The following is a 19,482-nucleotide window of genomic DNA, read 5'->3' as shown; positions in this document are numbered from 1 at the left end:
GATGTTCAATGCCAGCCTGGGCAAATTGTTTACAAGACCCCATCTCCAAAATAACGAGAGCAAAATGGACTGGAGGTATAGCTCAAATGGTAGAGTGCCTGCTTTGTAAGTGTGAAACCCTGAGTTCAAACCTCAGTCCCACCAAGAAAAGGAAGGAAGGAAGGAAGACAAGGACACAGAAGATTACACCAGTGTCATGAAAGAGACATAAGTGTGTAGCTGTCGAGAGAGGCAGGCATCATGAGTGAGCAGTCTAGGTGGATAGCAGACAGGTGGTGAGAGGTAAATAGGCTGGTAAATGGATCGAGTTGCAGAACTAGATGTGACTGCCTAGGTATCCCACCTGCAGGTTTAGGTACCCCTCACTTGTTCTATCTAGTCACAGGATTTTTTTTTTTTTTTTTTTTTTTTGGTGGTACTGGGTTTGAACTCAGGGTTTCACACTTGCTAGGCAGGTGCTCTACTACTTGAACCACATCTCCAGCCCTTTTTGTTCTGGTTATTTTGGAGACAAGATCTCAACTTTTTGCCCAGGCCAGCCTAGACCTTGATCCTATTTTTCACTTCCTGCACTCACCAGGATGACAGGTGTGCACCACCATGCCCAGCTTTTTTCCATTGAGATGGGAGTCTTACAAATTTTTTTGCTTGGAACCACTATCCTCCTGCTCTCATCCTCCCAAGGAGCTAGGATTACAGGCATGTACCACGAGAGCCTGGCTTGGGTCACAATTCTTAAAGTGTGCTAAGGTACAAGCCAATAAAGTATTTAGAAACTTGAGTGTTCAGCACAGGTGAAGGTGTTGCTGAAGTGTTAAAGTGCCTGCCTAGCAAGTATAAGGTCCTGAGTTCATACCCTAGTGAAGGAGGAGGTGGAGGAGGAGGAGAAGGGCAACTTGAGGTACTCATATCCCAGGTCCCAATGAGTTTCCAAATAACTTCAGCCACCAAACGAAAACTCCTGGGTTCAGACCTGGCATCTTTCCTTCCCCCTTTGCTCACAGGCATGGACTCCTCACCGTTGTCCTCAGGTAGTTGACAATGACATCTGTCACCTTCTGGCATAGTGGAGCTGGTATCTTGTTATTTAAGATTTTGGCTTCAAGCAACTTGAAGATTTCTAAGGTATTATCAGCTGACCACTAGAGAAAAAAGGAAGGTTGGAGGGTGTAGGTAATAAAGTGAATAATGATCTCTGGTAGAGAAAGAGGAATTGTGAACCTAGGGAGAGGAGTAAAGCCAGGCCAGGGCTTGGGTGAGCATGGAGGAGGTATGGCTCAGACCAGAGACATGGGAACCAGGCCTGGAGCTGCAAACGGACTGGACTCTGTCATGCTCTGTAGCCTCGACATCCTTCCCACTCTCCTGACACAGTGCGTACAGGCCCAACCAGGACTTGATAGGGTAGTCCTGCCAGGAAGCTATCTGAGATATCCTCACCTTGCCAGCCACTTGGATAACCTCCACAGAGGCCTCAATGCTCCTTGTCAAGATATCCCAATCCTCATCATTTTTGGCATTGTCTGCCATGAGTACCGGCATCTCTGTAAACAACAGTGAGGTGAGAGGGCTTGTTGTCTCTGATGGAGGTGGATATTGCCTTAGAGGTGTTTCATCATGGAATGGTGAAGATGTGCAAATAACAACATTTAAGAATCAGAAGTGGAGTGGCTCAAGTGGTAGTGTGCTTGCCTAGCCAGTGGAAGGCCCTGAGTTCAAACCCCAATACTGCCACAAAAAAAAAAAAAAGAAAGAAAGAAAAGAAGAAGAAAAGAATCAGAAACTACGGGCTAGGGAGTTTGACTCCTAATTTAGACTTTGACCTTTGCTAACAACATAACCCTAAGCAATCTGCTTAACTCCTGGGGCCTTTATTTCTTCACATGTAAAATAAGTATAGTAAAAAAGAACATAAGAATCAAGAGATGAGAGATTGCTACTAGGTATTCACTTTCAGGATCTCAGCTGGCCTTTTTGGGTCACACCATGTCCCTCAAGGTCATAATGTCATTTTGGGGTGGTGGTGAGCTGTAGGAATGGGAGCACCTCACCCACAGGACTGGGGGTGTGGCTCAAGTGGTAGAGCACCTGCCTAGCAAGTGCAAAACCCTGAGTTCAAACCCCAGTACCACAAAAAACAAAAACAAGACAAAGGTTCCTTAAAAAGGAGGCATATATATACATATATATATATATATATATATATATATATATATATATATATATACACAGAGAGAGAGAGAGAGAGAGAGAAAGAACTATACCTGCAAACTTATAGTAGGTACAAGTAAGTTAACAGTTAATAGTGATTAGTTGATTTAGTTGGGGCTCAGTTTACCACTGGCAATAATTTGTTCGTTCATTTGTTTAAATGCAATGTTTTGTCTTTATTAAAGACATCATTTCACCTCTACACGCGTTGTTTTACTTATTTGTGAAGTGGACGCCATCATCGTTGTCATATCGTTGTTAAAGCAGTGGCACCTGCCGTGAGAGTTGTTATGAGCATTATGGGAATAATACACACAGAACAGTGCCTGGCATTCAGTAGGAACTCAGTAAATACTTATTATGATTTTTGATCTCAATTAGAAAATGCAGGCACTCTGCCTAAACCCACGGCACTCCTGTTATCTCTGTACAAGAGCAGCCTTTCATTGCCATTTGAAGGCCATGTTCTGGACATTTAATCAGGGGAGAGGGAGGGGGACAACCACAAAAAAAGTGAAAGGCAATGTCTTCACAGAGGAGGAGAGGGAGGGGTAGAAAGATGCCACTTAAACAAGAAAACCTCAGTTCCCAAAGACATGGAAATCTAACGTTATGAAAGACAGCCAACAAAATCAACAGGACATTAAGTTAGTGCAGGAGATGAACTTTATACATATACTCTTAAAATTTCTAACAAGTTAGTAATGTTATAATTATTACCACCAAATAAATGTACTTAGCAAACTAAAAATGAGGACATAAATTCCACTTTAAAAGAGCACAATATTATGAAATAAAAACAAGATAATGAGAATTTATAAATATGAAAATGAATCAATTAACAAACTTGGAAATTAAAACCTGAGGCATTCAAACTTTAAATCTCTACTAATAGTATAGAAGTATAGAACCAAGACTGGACACAGTTAAAGAGAGAATAGGCACACTGGAAAGTAGTTCTGAGGAATTCAATGCATGCAATGCAGAGAAACAAAACCATTTTTCATCAAAGAACAATGAACAGATGTGGGGGACAGACCAAGAGGAGTTCTAGAGGGAATGGAGGGAAATGGAAGGAAGGCAATATTTAAAAATCATTGAGAGTTTTCCAGAATTGAAAATTAAATTCTGCACCCTGTGGTATTCACCAGTATAAGTAAATCTAAATCATACTTCAGTGAAACCACAGGATCGAGGGTAAAAGAAATATTCTAAAACCACTGGAATTAAATACAAATTGACCAGCTGTCCTGAGTCAGCTAGTTTCTCAGGAGCAATTAATGATGCCAAAGGCAACAAAGAGACCACAGGATGCAGCTTGTACTCTCTAAGGTCTACAGCATCTCAGTTTACTGAAACGTGGAAGAATATAAAACCACCAAGATGAGAAAAGGGAGGAATGGAATGAATTTTTTTTAAATAGCAGAAACCAGAGAAATTAGGGACACAGAACAAGTGGCACATTCAGAAAGTGCTTTCATAAGATAGTAGATAGCCAGGCACTGTGGCTCACAACTGTAATCACAGCTACTTGGGAGGTGGAGATCAGGAGGATCGAGATTCAAGGTCAGCCTGGGTGAAAAAGTCACAAGACTCCATCTCAATCAGTAAGCTGGGTGTGGTGGAAACCTGCACCTGTCATCACAGCTATATAGGAAGAACAAATAAAAGGATTGCTGTCCAGCCACCCAGCCTAAACACAAGACCCTATACCAAAAACAACCAAAGCAGCAAGGGCTGGGGGCATGGCTCAGGTGGTAGATGCCTGCCTAACAAGTGTATGGCCCTGAGGTCAAACTTGAGTTTCACCAAAAAAAAAAGAAAGAAAGAAAAAGACAGTAGATTTAAGTCCAAATAGTATCTATATTCAGTGTAGATTGATCAAATGTTCCAATTAAAAGAAAAAGATTGTTGTTAAACTGAATTAAACAAGAAAATTGGGCTGGAGCTGAAGCTCAGTGGTAAGCACTTGCCCTGGATTTATCCCCAGCACTGCATTAATAAAAAGAAAGAAATCTAGCATAACTAGATTAATAGCAGACAAATTAGATCTGCAAGCAAAAAAGATTGCTAAGAAGAACATTTCATATCAATTAAAAATTTAACTCATCCAGGAGAGAGCACTAACTTTGGGCAGTGGGCGTTTGCTGGGGATTGAGTCCAGGATTTTCATGCATGCAAAGTACTGGTTCTACCACGGACCAATGCCCCAGCCCTGAGATATGCCAATTCTTAATTTATATGAATCTAATAACATAACCTTAAAATATATAAAGTATAAAATTTGTAAAGAACTCTTGACATACCCAGATTCAAAATGGGACATACTAAACACCTCTCAAATTGATAGAATAAAAACATTCAATAGGAATATAGATTTGAAAAAATGACCAGCATGCTGTATCCAGTGTTCTGTAGGAGTATGTATTCTCCCTAAGCACCCAGAACATAAAAATTTGACCAGGCACAGTAGTTCACATCTATAATCCTAGCTACTTGGGAGGCTGAACTCAGGAAGATCAAGGTTCAAGGTCAGCCTGAGCAAATAGTTCGTGAGACCCTGTCTCCAAAAATAAATAAATAAATAACCAGAGCAAAAATGGACTGGAGGTGTGGCTCATGTGGTAGAGTGCCTACCTGAGTTTAAACCCCAGTCCCACCAAAAAAAAAAAAAAAAAAAAAGCTGGGTGTGCTGGCACATGCCTGTCTTCCCAAACTATAAGTGTAAGTAGGAGGTTGGAAGTCCAGGCTAGCCTAGGCACAAGTTCAAAAATTATCAAATCAAGAGAGGTGTGGCTCAAGTGACAAAACACCTGCCTAGCAAGCGTAAGGTCCTGAGTTCAAACCCCAGTACCACCTAAATTGAAAACAACAAAAAAACCCATGATATGCCTACCAATAAGGCAGATTTCCACAAGGAGACACCATTTCCAAAGTAACCAGAGCAAAGCAAAATAGACTGGAGGAGTGGCTCAAGTGGTAGAGCGTTTGTTTTGCAAGTGTGAAGCTCTAAGTTCAATTCCCAGTCCCACTCAAAAGAAAAAAAAAGTTAACTTTGTTTTTAAAAGTTAAAGGGGCTGGCTGTGTGGCTCAACTGGTAGAGCACCTGCCTACCTCATACAATGTCCTGAGTTCAAACCCCATTACTGCCCTCTCAAAAAAAAGAAAAAGTTACAGGACAACTTAATAGCTACTGAGAAGAGCTCTCTGGATTCTAGCTAGTAAAGGCAAAAGAAATGAAAGAGTCATAGAATCATCACGTCTCAACCTTAAAGAAATTCTTTATCTAACACTGAGCATCACTGAATGGGAAACCAGGTGGAGAAAGGCTAATGGGAAACTGCAGGATCAAAATGGGCCAAAAGAGACAAAATCAAAATGTGAATACAACAGAAATAAATGAGTCAAACTGCATACAAACCCAATTTCATGGGCTGGTGAAGTGGTAGAGCGCCTGCCTAGCAAGCGCAAGGCCCTGAGTTCAAGCCCCAGTACCACAAAAAAAAATTCATAATAGCCCCAAACTGCAAACAAATGTCCAATATCCTTACATAAATAAATTGAGATATACTTATATACTCCTCATACAGTGATATATTACACAGTGATGAAAAGGGGCAAACTACAACCTCCTGAAATGATGTGAATAAATCTAACAGATACGAGATGAGAAGAAGGTGTTAGGTAGCAGCTAGCCATGAGTGATGGGTAATTCTTCAAGCTTTTAGAGAGAAAAGCAGTGTAGTGTAACTTTTCAGCTCTTAATACCTGCTAAGATCAAAATGGTCATTGGGCGCTGGTGGCTTATGCCTATAATCCCAGCTACTTGGGAGGCTGAGATCATGGCTCAAGGTTCAGCCTGGTCAAATAGTTTATGAGACCCATCTCCAGAATAACCAGAGCAAAATGAATTGGAGGTATGGCTCAAGCACTAGAGTGCCTGCTTTTCAAGTTTGAAGTCTTGATTCAAATCCCAATTCCACCAAAAAAAAAAGATCAAAATAGCCCACCAAGGTCATGGGACATCACAAGGTATTTTTAGTCTCCTCCGCACCCTCAGATGGCTCCACATCAAACAGCTCCTGGAACAACAGATTTTTAATTTAATAAAACAAAGATCCAGGCCTATAAGCCATACCCTAGGGGTCAGGTGGACCCAATAATAATTTGTATGTGGTAAACCTATAAAACCTGCACTAGCCTCATGACCTTAGCCTTGACTTCAGCCTTATGGGCTGGTCCTGGGGAGGGACTTAACACTCCAAGCCCTTTCCACTTCAATAAAAACTTGTGCTAGAGTAAAAATAATTGTCCTTCTCAACCTCTCTTTCTGAGACAACCCACTTTCACCCCTGAAAATGTCTCTATTCTGATCAACTTTACAATAATATTGTCATTCTTACCCTAGAGACAGCCCACTTTCAGTCTACTGAAAGTGTATTCTTAATAAACTTTGCTATCACTTTCACTACATTTGCCTCTTGCCTAAATTCCTTTCTCCCCTGATGAACACAAGGACTAAGGTAGACAGCTGTGCTGACATTCCCATAACAGAAGTCAGACACAAAATAATGCACACTTCACTACTACATTTATAAAACATTCAAAAGCAGATGAATAGAAACTATTTTGTTTAGGTATGTAAGCTTACACTGGAAAATTTTAAAGAAAACTATTTTTATAAATGTCAGGTAATACCAGCACTTGGGAAGATGAGGCTTAAGGAACAAAAGTTTGAGGTCAGCCTGGGCTACATAGCAAGATCCTGTATCAGAAAAAGAAAAAAGAAAAGTCAGGTTAGCGGTTATCTTGGGAAGGAGCAGTGACTTGGAAGGCTCATACCAGGGTCCTTTAGGGTGCTGGTAGTTACTCTATATTTTTTTTTGCCGGCATGGAAGTTGCGTAAGTACACACTTAGTGATAAATCACTGAGGCCTACATATTTGTTTCACATAATTTTCTGTGTATTTATTTAACAATAAAAAATATTTTTAAGTTGAGGGGAATTCAAGTAGGATAGATTTGATACATTGTAAGAACATTTGTAAATGCTACAATGTACCCACACCCAGCACAACAATAAAAACAAAGGCATGAACATTCAAAAAATATTTTTAAGTTGAAGGAACAATAGGAATTGTAAGTCAAATACAGAACTTTACAAAAAAGAATCAAATAAAGTTAGGCGCTGGTGGCTCACACCTACAGTCCTAGCTACTAGAGAGGCTGAGACCAGAAGGATCATGGTTGGGTGCCAGCCCAGGCAAAAAAGTTGGAGAGACCCCATCTCGATGGCAAAAAGCTGGGCTTGGTGGTATAGGTCTGTCATTCCAGGAGCAGCAGGAATCTTAAAATAGGAGGATTGCAATCTTGGTGGTCTAGGCAAAAGGCAAGACCCCATCTCCAAAATAACCAAAGCAAAAAGGACTGGAGGCATGGCTCAAGCAGTAGAACGCCTGCCTGCCTATCAAGCACAAAGCCCTTTGTTCAACCCCTGTACCATCAATAAAAAAGAAAAGATAAATAGAGAGATGACTAACCCAGGTTTACAGAGACAAGGACAGCATGCAAACCTCCAAAATATGTTTAAGAAGAATTCAAAAATATAATAAATCTGTAAGAGACACCAATTGAAGTGATAATGGCCGAGAATTTTCAGGACTGAAGAAAGATAAGAATCCTTAGATTGAAAAAGCACATCAAGCCTTCCACAGGAAGAATAAAAGTTAATCCATACCTGCATACATTGGGATAAAGTAAAAGATGAAATAAAATGAGAGTATCTTAAACAGTTTAGAGAAAGGAAAGGCCGTGAGATGTCTTTTTGGTGACAGTAGACGAGACAGAGTGACAGCATTGAGGGAAAATAAATGTCACCTCAGTTATACTTCTACTCAGCCATACCATTATTTAAGAGGGGGAATGGAGACATTCTCAGGTATACTAAGGAATTGATTATTCATAAGTCTTCACTAAAAGGAATGGTAATATACGTCCTTCCGCAACAAGTAAAATAAACCTGGAAAGGAGGAATAGAGGCACGACTTGTCTTAATTATGTACTAGAATCCATAAACCACTGGCATCCTGAATGTCTTCTCTCTGGCTCCCCAGATCTTCCCTATCCCTTTCTCCACTCTGCCAGCCAGTACAGATCACATCAAACAGGCCCCCTTGTCCTTTGGCTTGTCATTGGGTTTGGCCAATGAGGAGCCCTAAGAGGATGGTTGAGAAAAGGAAGATGGTCAGCTCAAAGTACACACAGTATTCTTGTTTCCACGGTGGAGTGATTTTCTGCTGGATGAACACCGACCAGGTCACTGTCTCTCCATATGCTCCCCAACACACAACTCTCTTTTGGAGGATCCAAGACTGCTCCCTTCCCCAGATCCCTTCAGGCCTGGAGGTGATAAACTCTGATTTTACTAATCAGCTTATTACAATACCTCTTGTGGGCTTCTTAATCCCTTCTGTACTTTTCCTACCTTCCTCTTTCTTTCTTTCCATCTCTCCTTCCTCCCTCTCCCTTCCTCTCTCCCTTCCTTCCTCCCTCCTTTCTGTTTATCTGTTTAACTGTTCTTGAGTTATCCTAATTTGAATATATAAATTATTTCCTGTTACTTCCTTTGACTGAATGCTTGAGAAAACTAAGTATTCACTGTCCAAACATAATAATAGCTACAACTAATTGGGAGTTAAAACTGATGAAACACTAGACAGCACAACTAGTGCAGTCACAGGGCCGCTGAAGAGTTGAGGGTCCCAGTGTTGTTCAGAAGATGTACAGAGAATCTGTGAACTTTAAACTGTGTTAGAAAAAACTAGAGTTCAGAATGAATGTCTAAACGTTTTAAGGTAAAGAAAATCTCTGCTCCAGGTCTTGTGTGAGTTGGATCCCTTACTTCTAACTCTAGGTGTCTTCATTTCTTGTGTCCCTCATACTCAATCTGTCCTCACTGAATGTCTCTTCCCTCCTCTCCTTCATCCCTGTCTCCAGGCAGTGCTCAAGTTTCCAGCCTTCTTTGACTCCTTCTCTCCCCAGCCCTGGACAGAGCACCCCACTTGCAGATGTCCCTTGACTCCCTCCCTTCCTGCCCTCACATGGTCAAGTCATAGTACAGTCCTCTTGTTCAGGCTCACCTGCTCTGGAGGCCTGACTGCTCCAGTCCGTTTCTGTCCTCACCCACACCAGGTGGGCAACTGTCCTAGGAGGAAGTTCGGGTTCACATGACCCAAAGAAGTCTATCCAGGAACACTAGCCACTGTTGAGAAATAATCACACCGTAGCAACCAAGCCTGGACTGCACAGTGGAACTGAGCTCACAGTCCTGTTCTAAAGAACCTAAGCGAGTGGAGCCTTCTCCCCCAGCTATGACGTCTAGAAAGAAACCGCTTCATGATTAATTCTCTTCAGCTGCCTCATGGCAGATACTCAACCAATACTTGTTGAGAGAATAAATTAGTGAATAAGTTACTTTTTTAAAAAACTTGTTATCAACTGGGCACCTCACGCCTGTAATCCTAGCTACTCAGGAGGCAGAAATCAGCAGGATGGTGCATCCAAGCCAACCACGCAAACAGTTTGAAAGACCCTATGTTGAAAATACTTAACACAAAAAAAAACAGGGCTGGTGAGTGATTCAAGTGGTAGAGAGCCTGCCTAGCAAGAGTGAGGCCCTGAGTTCAAACTCTGGTACCACCAAAAACAATTTTTTTTAATAAATTTAAGAAAAAAACTTGTTATAAAAGCTGGGAATGGTAGCTACTCAAAAGGTACAGATCAGGAGGATCCTGGTTTGAGAGCCCTCATCTCAGTCAATAAAAAAGCTGGGCATGGTGGCTCGTGCTTGTCATCCCAGCTAAGTGGGAAGCATAAATAGGAGGAGTTTGGTCCAGGCCAGCCCAGGCATAATGTGAGACCCTATTTGTAAAAAAAAAAACAAAAGCAAAAAGGGCTGGAGACTTGACTCAAGTGGTACAGCGCCTGCCAAGCAAGTGCAAGACCCTGAGTTCAAACCCCAGTGCCGCCAAAACCAAAACAGAACACGTTATATTCAACCAAAACTTTAAGAAGGATTTATATACATTTGGGTTTACCGGGGAATTATTTATCCATAGAAAAAAATCAAGGCCTGACAGAGAGGTTCAAGCAGTAAGAGCACCTGCCTAGCAAGCCTGAGGTTCTGAGTTCAAATGCCAACACCACCAAAAAAAGAAAAAAATCAAAATACTCAGCTTTCATTTCAATTAAAATTCATGATAGGATACTGTGCAGTCATTAGAGTTTGAAAACCAATATTCAGTGATATGGGGAAATGTTCATACTACATTAATTTTAAAAAAAGACCAGTTACAAAAAGTATATACTTTTGTAACCTAATGCTGTGTTATACATATCAATTATATTTGTGTACATTGCATATCCACATGCATGTAGGTGTACATCTACCCCTCCATGAGTGTACATGTGAAACTGGGAGAATATAACATGAAAATAATAACACGTTCAGAGGTAGATTTATAAATAAATTCCTGCTTTCTTCAAAGGCGTTGGGGTAGACTCCACACAGTCTAAAGTAAACATGCTACTTTGTCATTTAGAATGTTATTTGGGGCTGTGGCTCAAGTGGTACCATGCTCACCTAGCAAACACAAGACCCTGAGTTCAAATTCCAGTCATGTCAAAAATAAAAAAATGAAATAAAAGAAGATGTTATTCTTAAGTAAATTTCCTTAACAATGCTATAAAGCCGTTTGACAAACTGGAAAATGGTGTATTCAAAGGAAACAGGCTTATAGTCAAAGGCCTACTTCAGATAAGATCAACAAATATTTTTGAGCGCTCTGTACATGCTGGGTATTGGGGTATTCAAGACAAATGTGCTGTTAATGCTGACCTTGAACTTTGAGACAGGGTCAAAGATATGACAGATCTAAGAACGTATGTGGTATTTGGGCTTGTGCAAGGTTTGAAAAGATGAAGGAGAGCATAATTAGCTCTGGAAGAACTCAGGGAAGGTTTCAGACATAAGGGTCTAGCAAGTAGGGTTTTGGAGGATGAAAACGGGTAGAGGTAGCAGTGGAAAGAGAAAGAACCTCTCAAAGAAAGATGACAGAATATTTAAAAACCCTTAAGGCCCGAGACCACACAGCATGCAAAGGAAGTAAAAGTCAGAAACGTATAATGTCTTCAGATCTCTCTATAGACTATAATGTCTTTCAGAGTCTTACACAGCTATGAAAATTTATGCCGTGCCGGGCATGGTGGTACATGCCTGCTGATCCCAGCACTCCCAAGGCTGAGGCTGGAGGATCAAGAGTTCCAGGCCAACCCAGTCTACATAGTGAGACCCTGTCTCAAAATAACAAATGAGAAAAAATGATATCTTAAGGTACATTTAATGAATTCAAGTCTTGGTGTACAAGTACAATGAAAGAGAAAAGGCCTTGTTTGCTGTGCTGTGGGAATAGGTAAACTCTGAAGGGTTTTAATGTCAGATGCGTAAGTCAGAGAAGCCACTCCTTCAGTAATGCAGACGGTTAACTTGCGGGGGGTTGGGGAGACTCGAGGCAGAGCCGGGTACCCGAGGTTCACGCTTGTAATCCTAACTGTTCAGGAGGCAGAGATCAGGAGGATCGTGGTTCAAAGCCAGCCCCTGGCAAATAGTTCATGAGACCCTATCTCCACAAAACCCATCACAAAAAAAGGCTAGTGGAGTGGCTCAAGTGGTAGAGTAAATGAATAGCAAGCGTGAGGCCCTGAGTTCAAACTGCAGTACCACCAACAAAAAAAAGGGGTAGAAGAGTTTGATACTGAAAATCCAGAAAGGGGAACTCTTCAGTGAAGGGGTATAGTGGGGGACTTTGGGATATGACAAGTGATAGGTTTGAGATTTCTTTAAATATCCAAGCAGAGAACTTACACTAGAACTCCCTAAGGGAAGGAAATAAGAGATTTTGTAGCGATCAGTTTAGAGGTAATGGTCAAAACCATTTTCTCACCTCAGGAAAGAATAACAAGAGCAAAGAGCTGAGACTCCTAGAGAATCCCAACGTCAGCAAGGTAAGCTGAAGGAAAGAATCCCGAGGGGGCTGAGGGAAAAGTAAGTGGAAGAGTGTGCCATAAGATAGCATAGTGGGTAAGAGCATGGTCTTCAGTCAGAGCAGCTGTAATGAGAATTCTAGCTTCCTCATCTGTAAATGGAAATAAAAATAATATCTACCTATTCCTGAAAAAAATCATCAAACTGGGCATGGTAGGTCATGCCTATAATCCCAGCTACTTAGAAGGCAGGATATAGGAGGATCACCGTTCAAGGTCAGCCCAGGAAAAGTTAGCACAGCACCCTATGTAAAAAAACAAACTAAAAGCAAAAGGGCTGGTTGCAGGGCTCAAATGGTAGAGGCTTGCCTAGCAAGTGCAAGGCCCTGAGTTCAAACCCCAACACCACAAAATAAGTAAGTAAATAAAAATCCTCAACCAACTAAGAATAAGAGGAACTTCAACATGATAAAAAGCATCTGCAAAACCCTACAGCTAATATGCAAAACTAGTGTGTATAACTGTGGAAGAGTGAGCAGTTTCCCCTAAGAATGGAGACAAGACAAGAATGTCCACTTCGTTCTATCAGGGCAATTAGGCAATGAAGATATGAAAACATAAAGGTCAGAAAAGAAGTGGTAAAACCGTCCTTCACAAAGGACATGATCTTGTATGTAGAAAATCCTAAGAACCCCATTAAAAACACAAAATCAGCATACAAAGGAAACTTCCAGCCAGGCACCAGTGGCTCACACCTGTAATCCTAGCTACTCAGGAAGCAGACATCAGGAGGATTGAGGTTGGAGGCCAGGCCAGGCAAAGTTTGTGAGACCCCATCTCCAAAATAACCAGAGCAAAATGGGCTGGAGGTGTGGCTTGAGTGGTAGGGTGCCTGCTTTGCAAAGCCCTGAGTTCAAACCCCAGTCCCACAAAATAGAAGCTTATTTCATTCACAATAGCATAAAAAAAAAAAAAAGAAAGAAATACTTAGGAAGAAATTTAACAAAACTGTAAGATTTGAACACTAAGAACTACAAAATATGGGCTGGTGGATGGCTCAAGTAGTACAGCACCTGCCTAGCAAGTGTAAGACCCTGAGTTCAAATCCTGATACCATCAAAAAAAACACAAATTTAAAATGGGGAAAGAATTTGAGTAGACACTTCTCCACAGAAAATCTCTTAGCAATCGGTGAGATCAGTAAGCACACGAAAAGTGATCTGCATGGTTTGTTACTTGGATTTGGGAAAATCAAAACCACAGTGTCGCTTCAGACCCACTAGAATGACTGGAACTAACAGGACAAGTGCTAACAATGTAGAGAAACCAATCCTCACGCATTGCTGGTGGGAATGGAAAATGGTAAGCCACTTTTTTGGAAAACAGTGTGACACTTCCTCAACATGTTAACTGTAGGATTGCCATAAGCCCAGCCATTTCACTTCTGGGTGTCTATGGAAGGGAAGTGAAAACAGATGTCCACACAGAGATTCTATATGAATGTTCATATCAGCACCATCCACAGGGACCAAAAAGCTGAGACAGCCCAAACGCCTGTCACTGGCGAATGGGTAAACAAACTGTGCTATATATCTATACAGTGCCATACATTTGGCAATAAAAAGAAAGCTCCAAAGCCAAGCTTGGTGGTGCACACCTGTAATCCCAGCACTCAGAAGACTGAGGCAGGAGGATCATGAGTTTGAGGTTGATCTGAGCATCATAGTGAGACCCTGTCTTAAAAAAAAGACAAAGAAAAAGAAAAACAGAAAGAAAAGGAAGTTCAGATATATGGTACAACATTGGTGAGCCTAAAAACCATAACATTTTGTGAAAGAAGCCAGACATAAAAACAATATATTGCAATATCCAGAACAGGTAAAGCTATAGTACAGAAAGTAAACTAATGGTGACCTGAGATGGAGATGAGTCTGAGGAGTGTCCCTAACCAGCACAAGGGCTCTTTCTGGGGTGATGGAAATGTTCTGATATTAGATTTCTGGTAATGGTTCTACAACTCTATCACTATGCTAAAAAAAATCATTGAATTGGAGCTGGGGACGCAGCTCAGTAGCAGAGCACTTGCCTACCATGTGTGAGGCCCTGGGTTCAGTCCTTGGCACTTCAAAAAATATCGTTGAATTGTACATTTAAAATGGGTGAATTTTATGGTATGTTAATTATACCTTAATAAAGGGAGGGGGTTGTTTTGTTTTTGAGACAGGGCTTTACTATATTAACCCAGGCTGGCCTTGAACTCTCAATCTTTCTGTCTCAGCCTTCCTAGTGCTGGGATTATAGGTATGTACCACCGTGCATGACTAAAACTGGTAATTTTTACATTTTTTTAAAAAGCATAGGACTGAGGGCATGCTCAAGTGGTAGAATACTTGCTTAGCATGTGAGAGGCCCTGAGTTCAAACCCCCAGTTTGCCAAGAAAAAATGTTAATGACAATCACTGATTTGGGACTGGGATGTAGCTCAGTGGCAGGGCAATCGCCTAGTATTCGTGAGGACCTGGGTTCGATCCCTGTACCACAAAAAAAAAGAAAAGAAAAGAAAGAAAAAGAAGGCAGGTGCCTCTGGCTCACACCTATAATCCTAGCTACTCAGGAGGCAGAGATTAGGATTGCCGTTCAACGCCAGCCCTGGGAAAATAGTTCATGAGACCCTATCTTGAAAAAACCCATCACAATAAAAGGGCTGGTGGAGTGGCTCAAGAGGGAGGCCCTGAGTTCAAACCCCAGTACTGCAAAAAAAAGAAAAAAGAAATTGCTGATTCCAAGTCTTGGACCAGAAATGTGTACGATAAACCTGGAACACATTGTCACTTTGATTCCTATCAAAGATCATTAGGATGACGTGAACAAGCCTCAAGAGCTTGGCTGGACAGGACATTTTGTTCATTAGTGAGGATAATTACAATGGACTGAAATCCATCAAATATGTTTCAATTGCTGCTTTTTTTTGATTGTTTGAGACAGGGTCTCACTACGTATCCCAGGCTAGCCTCAAACGCACAATCTTCCTGCCTCCACCTCACAAATGCCAGGATTACAGATGTGCACCACATTTCCAGCCTCAATCTCTGCATTTACAATGATTTATTTTGCAGTGGAAGGAATTGAACCCAGGGTCTCACACATGTTAGGCAAGTGCTCTACCATGGAATTGCACCCCAGCCCTCATAATGATTCTTTAAAAAAAAGAAAATGCATTCCCATTGAAGGATGAAACAACCCATCATTTTGGAAAATGTTAGCAAAAAAAACATTTCTTTAAATACTGGGGTTTGTAGCTCCGTGGTAGAGCACTTGCTAGCATGTGTAAGGCCCTGGGTTCCATTCTCAGCACAGAAAAAAAAAGAACTCACCTTTTCTTTTTTATTTTTCTTTTTTTATTTTTTGGTGGTACTGGTTTGAACTCAGGGCCTTGCACTTGCTAAGCAGGTGCTCTACCACCTGAGCCACGCCCCTAGTCCTTTTTGCTTTAGCTAATTTTCAGATCTGATCCTGCAGTTTTGTCTAGGTCAGCCTTGAACCTCAGTCCTACCTATGCCTCCCACACAGCTGGGAGTATAGATACCTACCACCATGCCTGGCTTATTTGCAGAGATAGGGTCTCACTAACTTCTTTTGCCCCAGCTGACCTTGAACCACAATCCTCCTGATCTCTGCCTCCCAAGCAGCTGGGATTACAGACTTGAGCCACCTTGCCCAGTTTACTTTTTCTATATAAGTCACACAACTGGGTAACAAAATATTTTGTAGTGGGCAGTATATCTTTTTTCCTATTTATATTTTATTAGTGTATATTAATTGTACAAAATCATGGTTCTCATTGTGACATTTTCATACATGCATATAACCTCTGTCATATTCACCATAGTTTCTCTTTATAGAACTAATAAATGAAGAAATGATAGAATAATACCACCATTTTTGATCCATGATTGATCAATGACTGCTAATATCACCAAAAAAAAAAAAAGACAACCAAATATTATGGAAGAAAGTAACACAGTTTTTTATTTTCCTTCTCCTCCAAACCCAATCTAATCAAGCCTTTAGATTTAAGTTATAACTACTAAAAAATAAATTAATTAAAAATTTCTAACTACTCATTTCTAGTAAATACAAAGAACACGAGGAACGGTTTAAATAACTTCACAAAGATACAATAGCAAAATCCAAAATATGGAAAAACAACCTGGTTTCTTCAATAAATAATTACAAAGGAGGAAAAAACAAGATGAAGGGGAAACTAATACAACAAGAAAGTTTAAGAGAGTTAAGTGATAAATCACACATTCATAAGATGGGATTTTATTTGGATCCTGATTTTTAAAAACACATTGAAAGAGGCTGGTGGAGTGGATCTGGCAGTAGAGCACCTGCCAGGTGAGAAACAGGAAATGTTTCTCTTTCTCTCCTTCCTATCCACTTCTCCCTATTCTACCCTGTTATACTAAAATAAATCCTTGCAAAACTTCTACCTTGTGAGACCCCTTGTTGTGAGACACCTTGAAATCCTTTTCACATGTGTGGATCTCAAGGACCTGTGATTTCACGTGGACCCATTGCCCAGCCTTCCTTCTGTAACAGAAAATTGGCAAGCCAGCCAGGAGGTGAATCTCACAAGATGCATTCAAGAAGTCAGATTTAAATCCATTAACTGAAATACTTAAGTGTCCTACTGTGGTTCTGCTGAGGAGCATGATCAGTGCAGGAGAAGTAGATGAAGACTTGAAGCTGAAACCAAGGAAGCATAAAAAATATGATACCACTGGAAAATGTGTGACATTTTAAATTGCTGGTACCCTTGATGATGAAGCAATACCAGTATGTTTAGAGTCTGAGTGAGGTGAATCAGCAGTGAAAGCTGTTGTTGACCTGAATGGGAGGTATTTTGGTGGATGGGTGGCAAAGGCATGTTTCTACAATTTGTATAAATTCAGGGTCTTGGATTTGGCAGAACAAGTTTGATTTTGAGAAGTAGAGCCATCTCTGACAATCCTTTTTTTTTTTCTTTTTGGTGGTACTGGGGTTTGAACTCAGGGCCTCACACTTGCTAGGCAGGTGCTCTACCACTTGAGCCACTCCTCCAGTCCTCTGATGATCCTTAAATGAGCTACAGACTGAGTAGTGAAAAACGCATCAGCCTCCATGGCTGTTGGATACTCGGACTCTTGGAAGGACTTGTTGACGGATCTCTTTTTTTTTATTTTATGGTTTTTTTTTTTTTTACATATAGTATAAAAATCCTTTTCAAAAACACATTGAAAAAATAAAAAAATAATTGAAAATTTAAAGGCAAGATATTGGGTGATGTTAAAGAATAATTGTGTGGGACAGGTGGGATGACAATGGTGATGTGGTTGTGTTTTTACCTGAATCTTTTACATTCATATACTATTTATATATTGCAAATATATAAAATATTTATGGATGAAAATTAGTAAGGGAGGAGGACCAGTGGGCAGTACATATGAAACACTATTGTCTGTGAGCTAATAAATGTTAAATCTGGTGGTGAGCAGGGAAGGGTCCTAACAGTATTCTCTTGTTTAAATGCTCCATAATAGAAAGGTTTTCTAAAAATCTACTTCATGGCATCTTAATTCATTTTCTGCTTTTATAACAGAACACCACCGACTAGTGATTTGTAAAGAACAGAAATTTATAGCTAGGCTTGGTGGCACATACCCGTTGTCCCAGCTACTTGGGAATGCTGAGGCAGGAGGATTGCTTGAGCCTGGGAGTTTGAGACCAGCCTAGGCAACACAGTGACACACTGTCCTGCAACTCATGTTCTCATCACATCTCTTTCCTCATCTCCGTCCCACTGCATGAGGCCAGAGAAGAAACCTACCCCAGAGCCTACACACACAGGCTGCTAAATAAATATGTATTACACAAAGAATCCACACGCTCTCTCAACGGGAGGGTCAGGCACCCAAGTCGCACGCCTATCATCCTAGCTACTTGGCAGGTAGAGATCAGAAGGATCACAGTTCCAGGTCACACAAGGCAAAAAAAGTTCTGGAGTTCCCATTTCAACAGAAAAAAACCTGGGTATGGTGACACTGTCATCCCAGGATCGGCGGGAAGCATAAAATAGGATTGTGGTCCAGGTCAGCCTGGACAAAAAAATAAGACCCTCTCTTCAAAATAACCAGAGAAGAAAGAGCTGGAGGAGTGGCTCAAGTGGTAGAGCGCCTGCCTGGCAAGTGTGAGGCTCTGAGTTCAAACTCCAGTACCACAAAAATTTTTAAAAATTAAAAATACAGGTCTGGCTGAGTGGCTCAAGCAGTGACTGCCTGCCTAGCAAGCATGAGGTCCTGCGTTCAAACCCCAGTGCTCCCCCAAAAAATTAAAAATACAAAACCAGAGAAGACTGAACATTGTGAGGACAAACAGGAAGCCACTACCACAGAGCCAGTGAAAAGTAAAAAGGATCTAGATTAGGGGAGCCATGGAGATGAGCTGGAGGGCAGGACCTGAAGGCCCATATTTGAGCTTGACTCATAATTTTCTCTAGAGACCACTCTCCTCCCCTCCATTCTCCATCTCATCAGCTGCCACCAGCATTCACCTCAGCCACTGAAGCCAGGAGCCCGAAAGACCTCATCCCCCACCCACCCCATCTAACCAAAGACCAACTGTCACTTCAACCTCATGGCGGACCCCTCTTCTCCACTCCCCACTGCCCCCACCTCAGTCTGGACCACACCATCTCCACTGCACCTATCTCAAGCAAATCTCAGCCTCGGGCCCGCCCCTCCCTCCTCCCTGCTGCATCCTTGCTCCACACTGGCACAGGAGTCACCTTGACAGAGTGTGTCCAGCCATCTTAGTCACAGTCATGATCTCACCAGGTTTTCCTGCAAACTAGAAACCGATAAAATCATTAGCGGTGCATGGGACTCTGCACAGGGACCCGTCTCCAGAAACGGTACTTGCTAAAGATAAATCAGTTACAGCGGGCCCCAGTGGTTCGTGCCTGTGATTCTAGCTATTTGGGAGACTGAGATCAGGAGGATTGAGGTTTGAGGTCAGCCCAGGTAAATAGTTCTCAAGGCCCCATCTCCAAAATAACCAGAGAAAAGTGGACTGGAGGTGTGGCTCAAGCAGGAGAGCATGCCTCTAAAGTGAGAAGCCGAGAGTTCAAACTTCAGTACTGCCAAAAAAAAAAAAAAAAGATAAAACTAGGTATGGTCCAGCTAAGAA

At 41.4% G+C, this 19,482-nt stretch overlaps 1 protein-coding gene across 9 annotated transcripts in view; it reads right to left on the bottom strand.

Annotated features, from left to right (window-relative positions):
* Positions 1–19,482, bottom strand: part of LOC109697108 (maestro heat-like repeat-containing protein family member 1) — a 100,873-nt gene that overhangs the window by 50,760 nt on the left and 30,631 nt on the right. For 8 of the 9 annotated variants that reach the window (XM_074076289.1, XM_074076292.1, XM_074076288.1 and 5 more), the window contains 2 exons: positions 1,441–1,544; positions 1,020–1,142 (listed from right to left, as the gene is read on the bottom strand). In XM_074076289.1, coding sequence (XP_073932390.1) covers positions 1,020–1,142; positions 1,441–1,544 — 227 coding nt within the window. The remainder of the gene's footprint in view (positions 1–1,019; positions 1,143–1,440; positions 1,545–19,482) is intronic. The other variant, XM_074076296.1, reaches the window with a different exon arrangement.

The sequence above is a fragment of the Castor canadensis genome, chromosome 6, assembly GCF_047511655.1.
Source record: "Castor canadensis chromosome 6, mCasCan1.hap1v2, whole genome shotgun sequence".
NCBI classification, from domain to species: Eukaryota; Metazoa; Chordata; class Mammalia; order Rodentia; family Castoridae; genus Castor; species Castor canadensis.
This window is presented reverse-complemented; position numbering and strand designations above follow the sequence as displayed.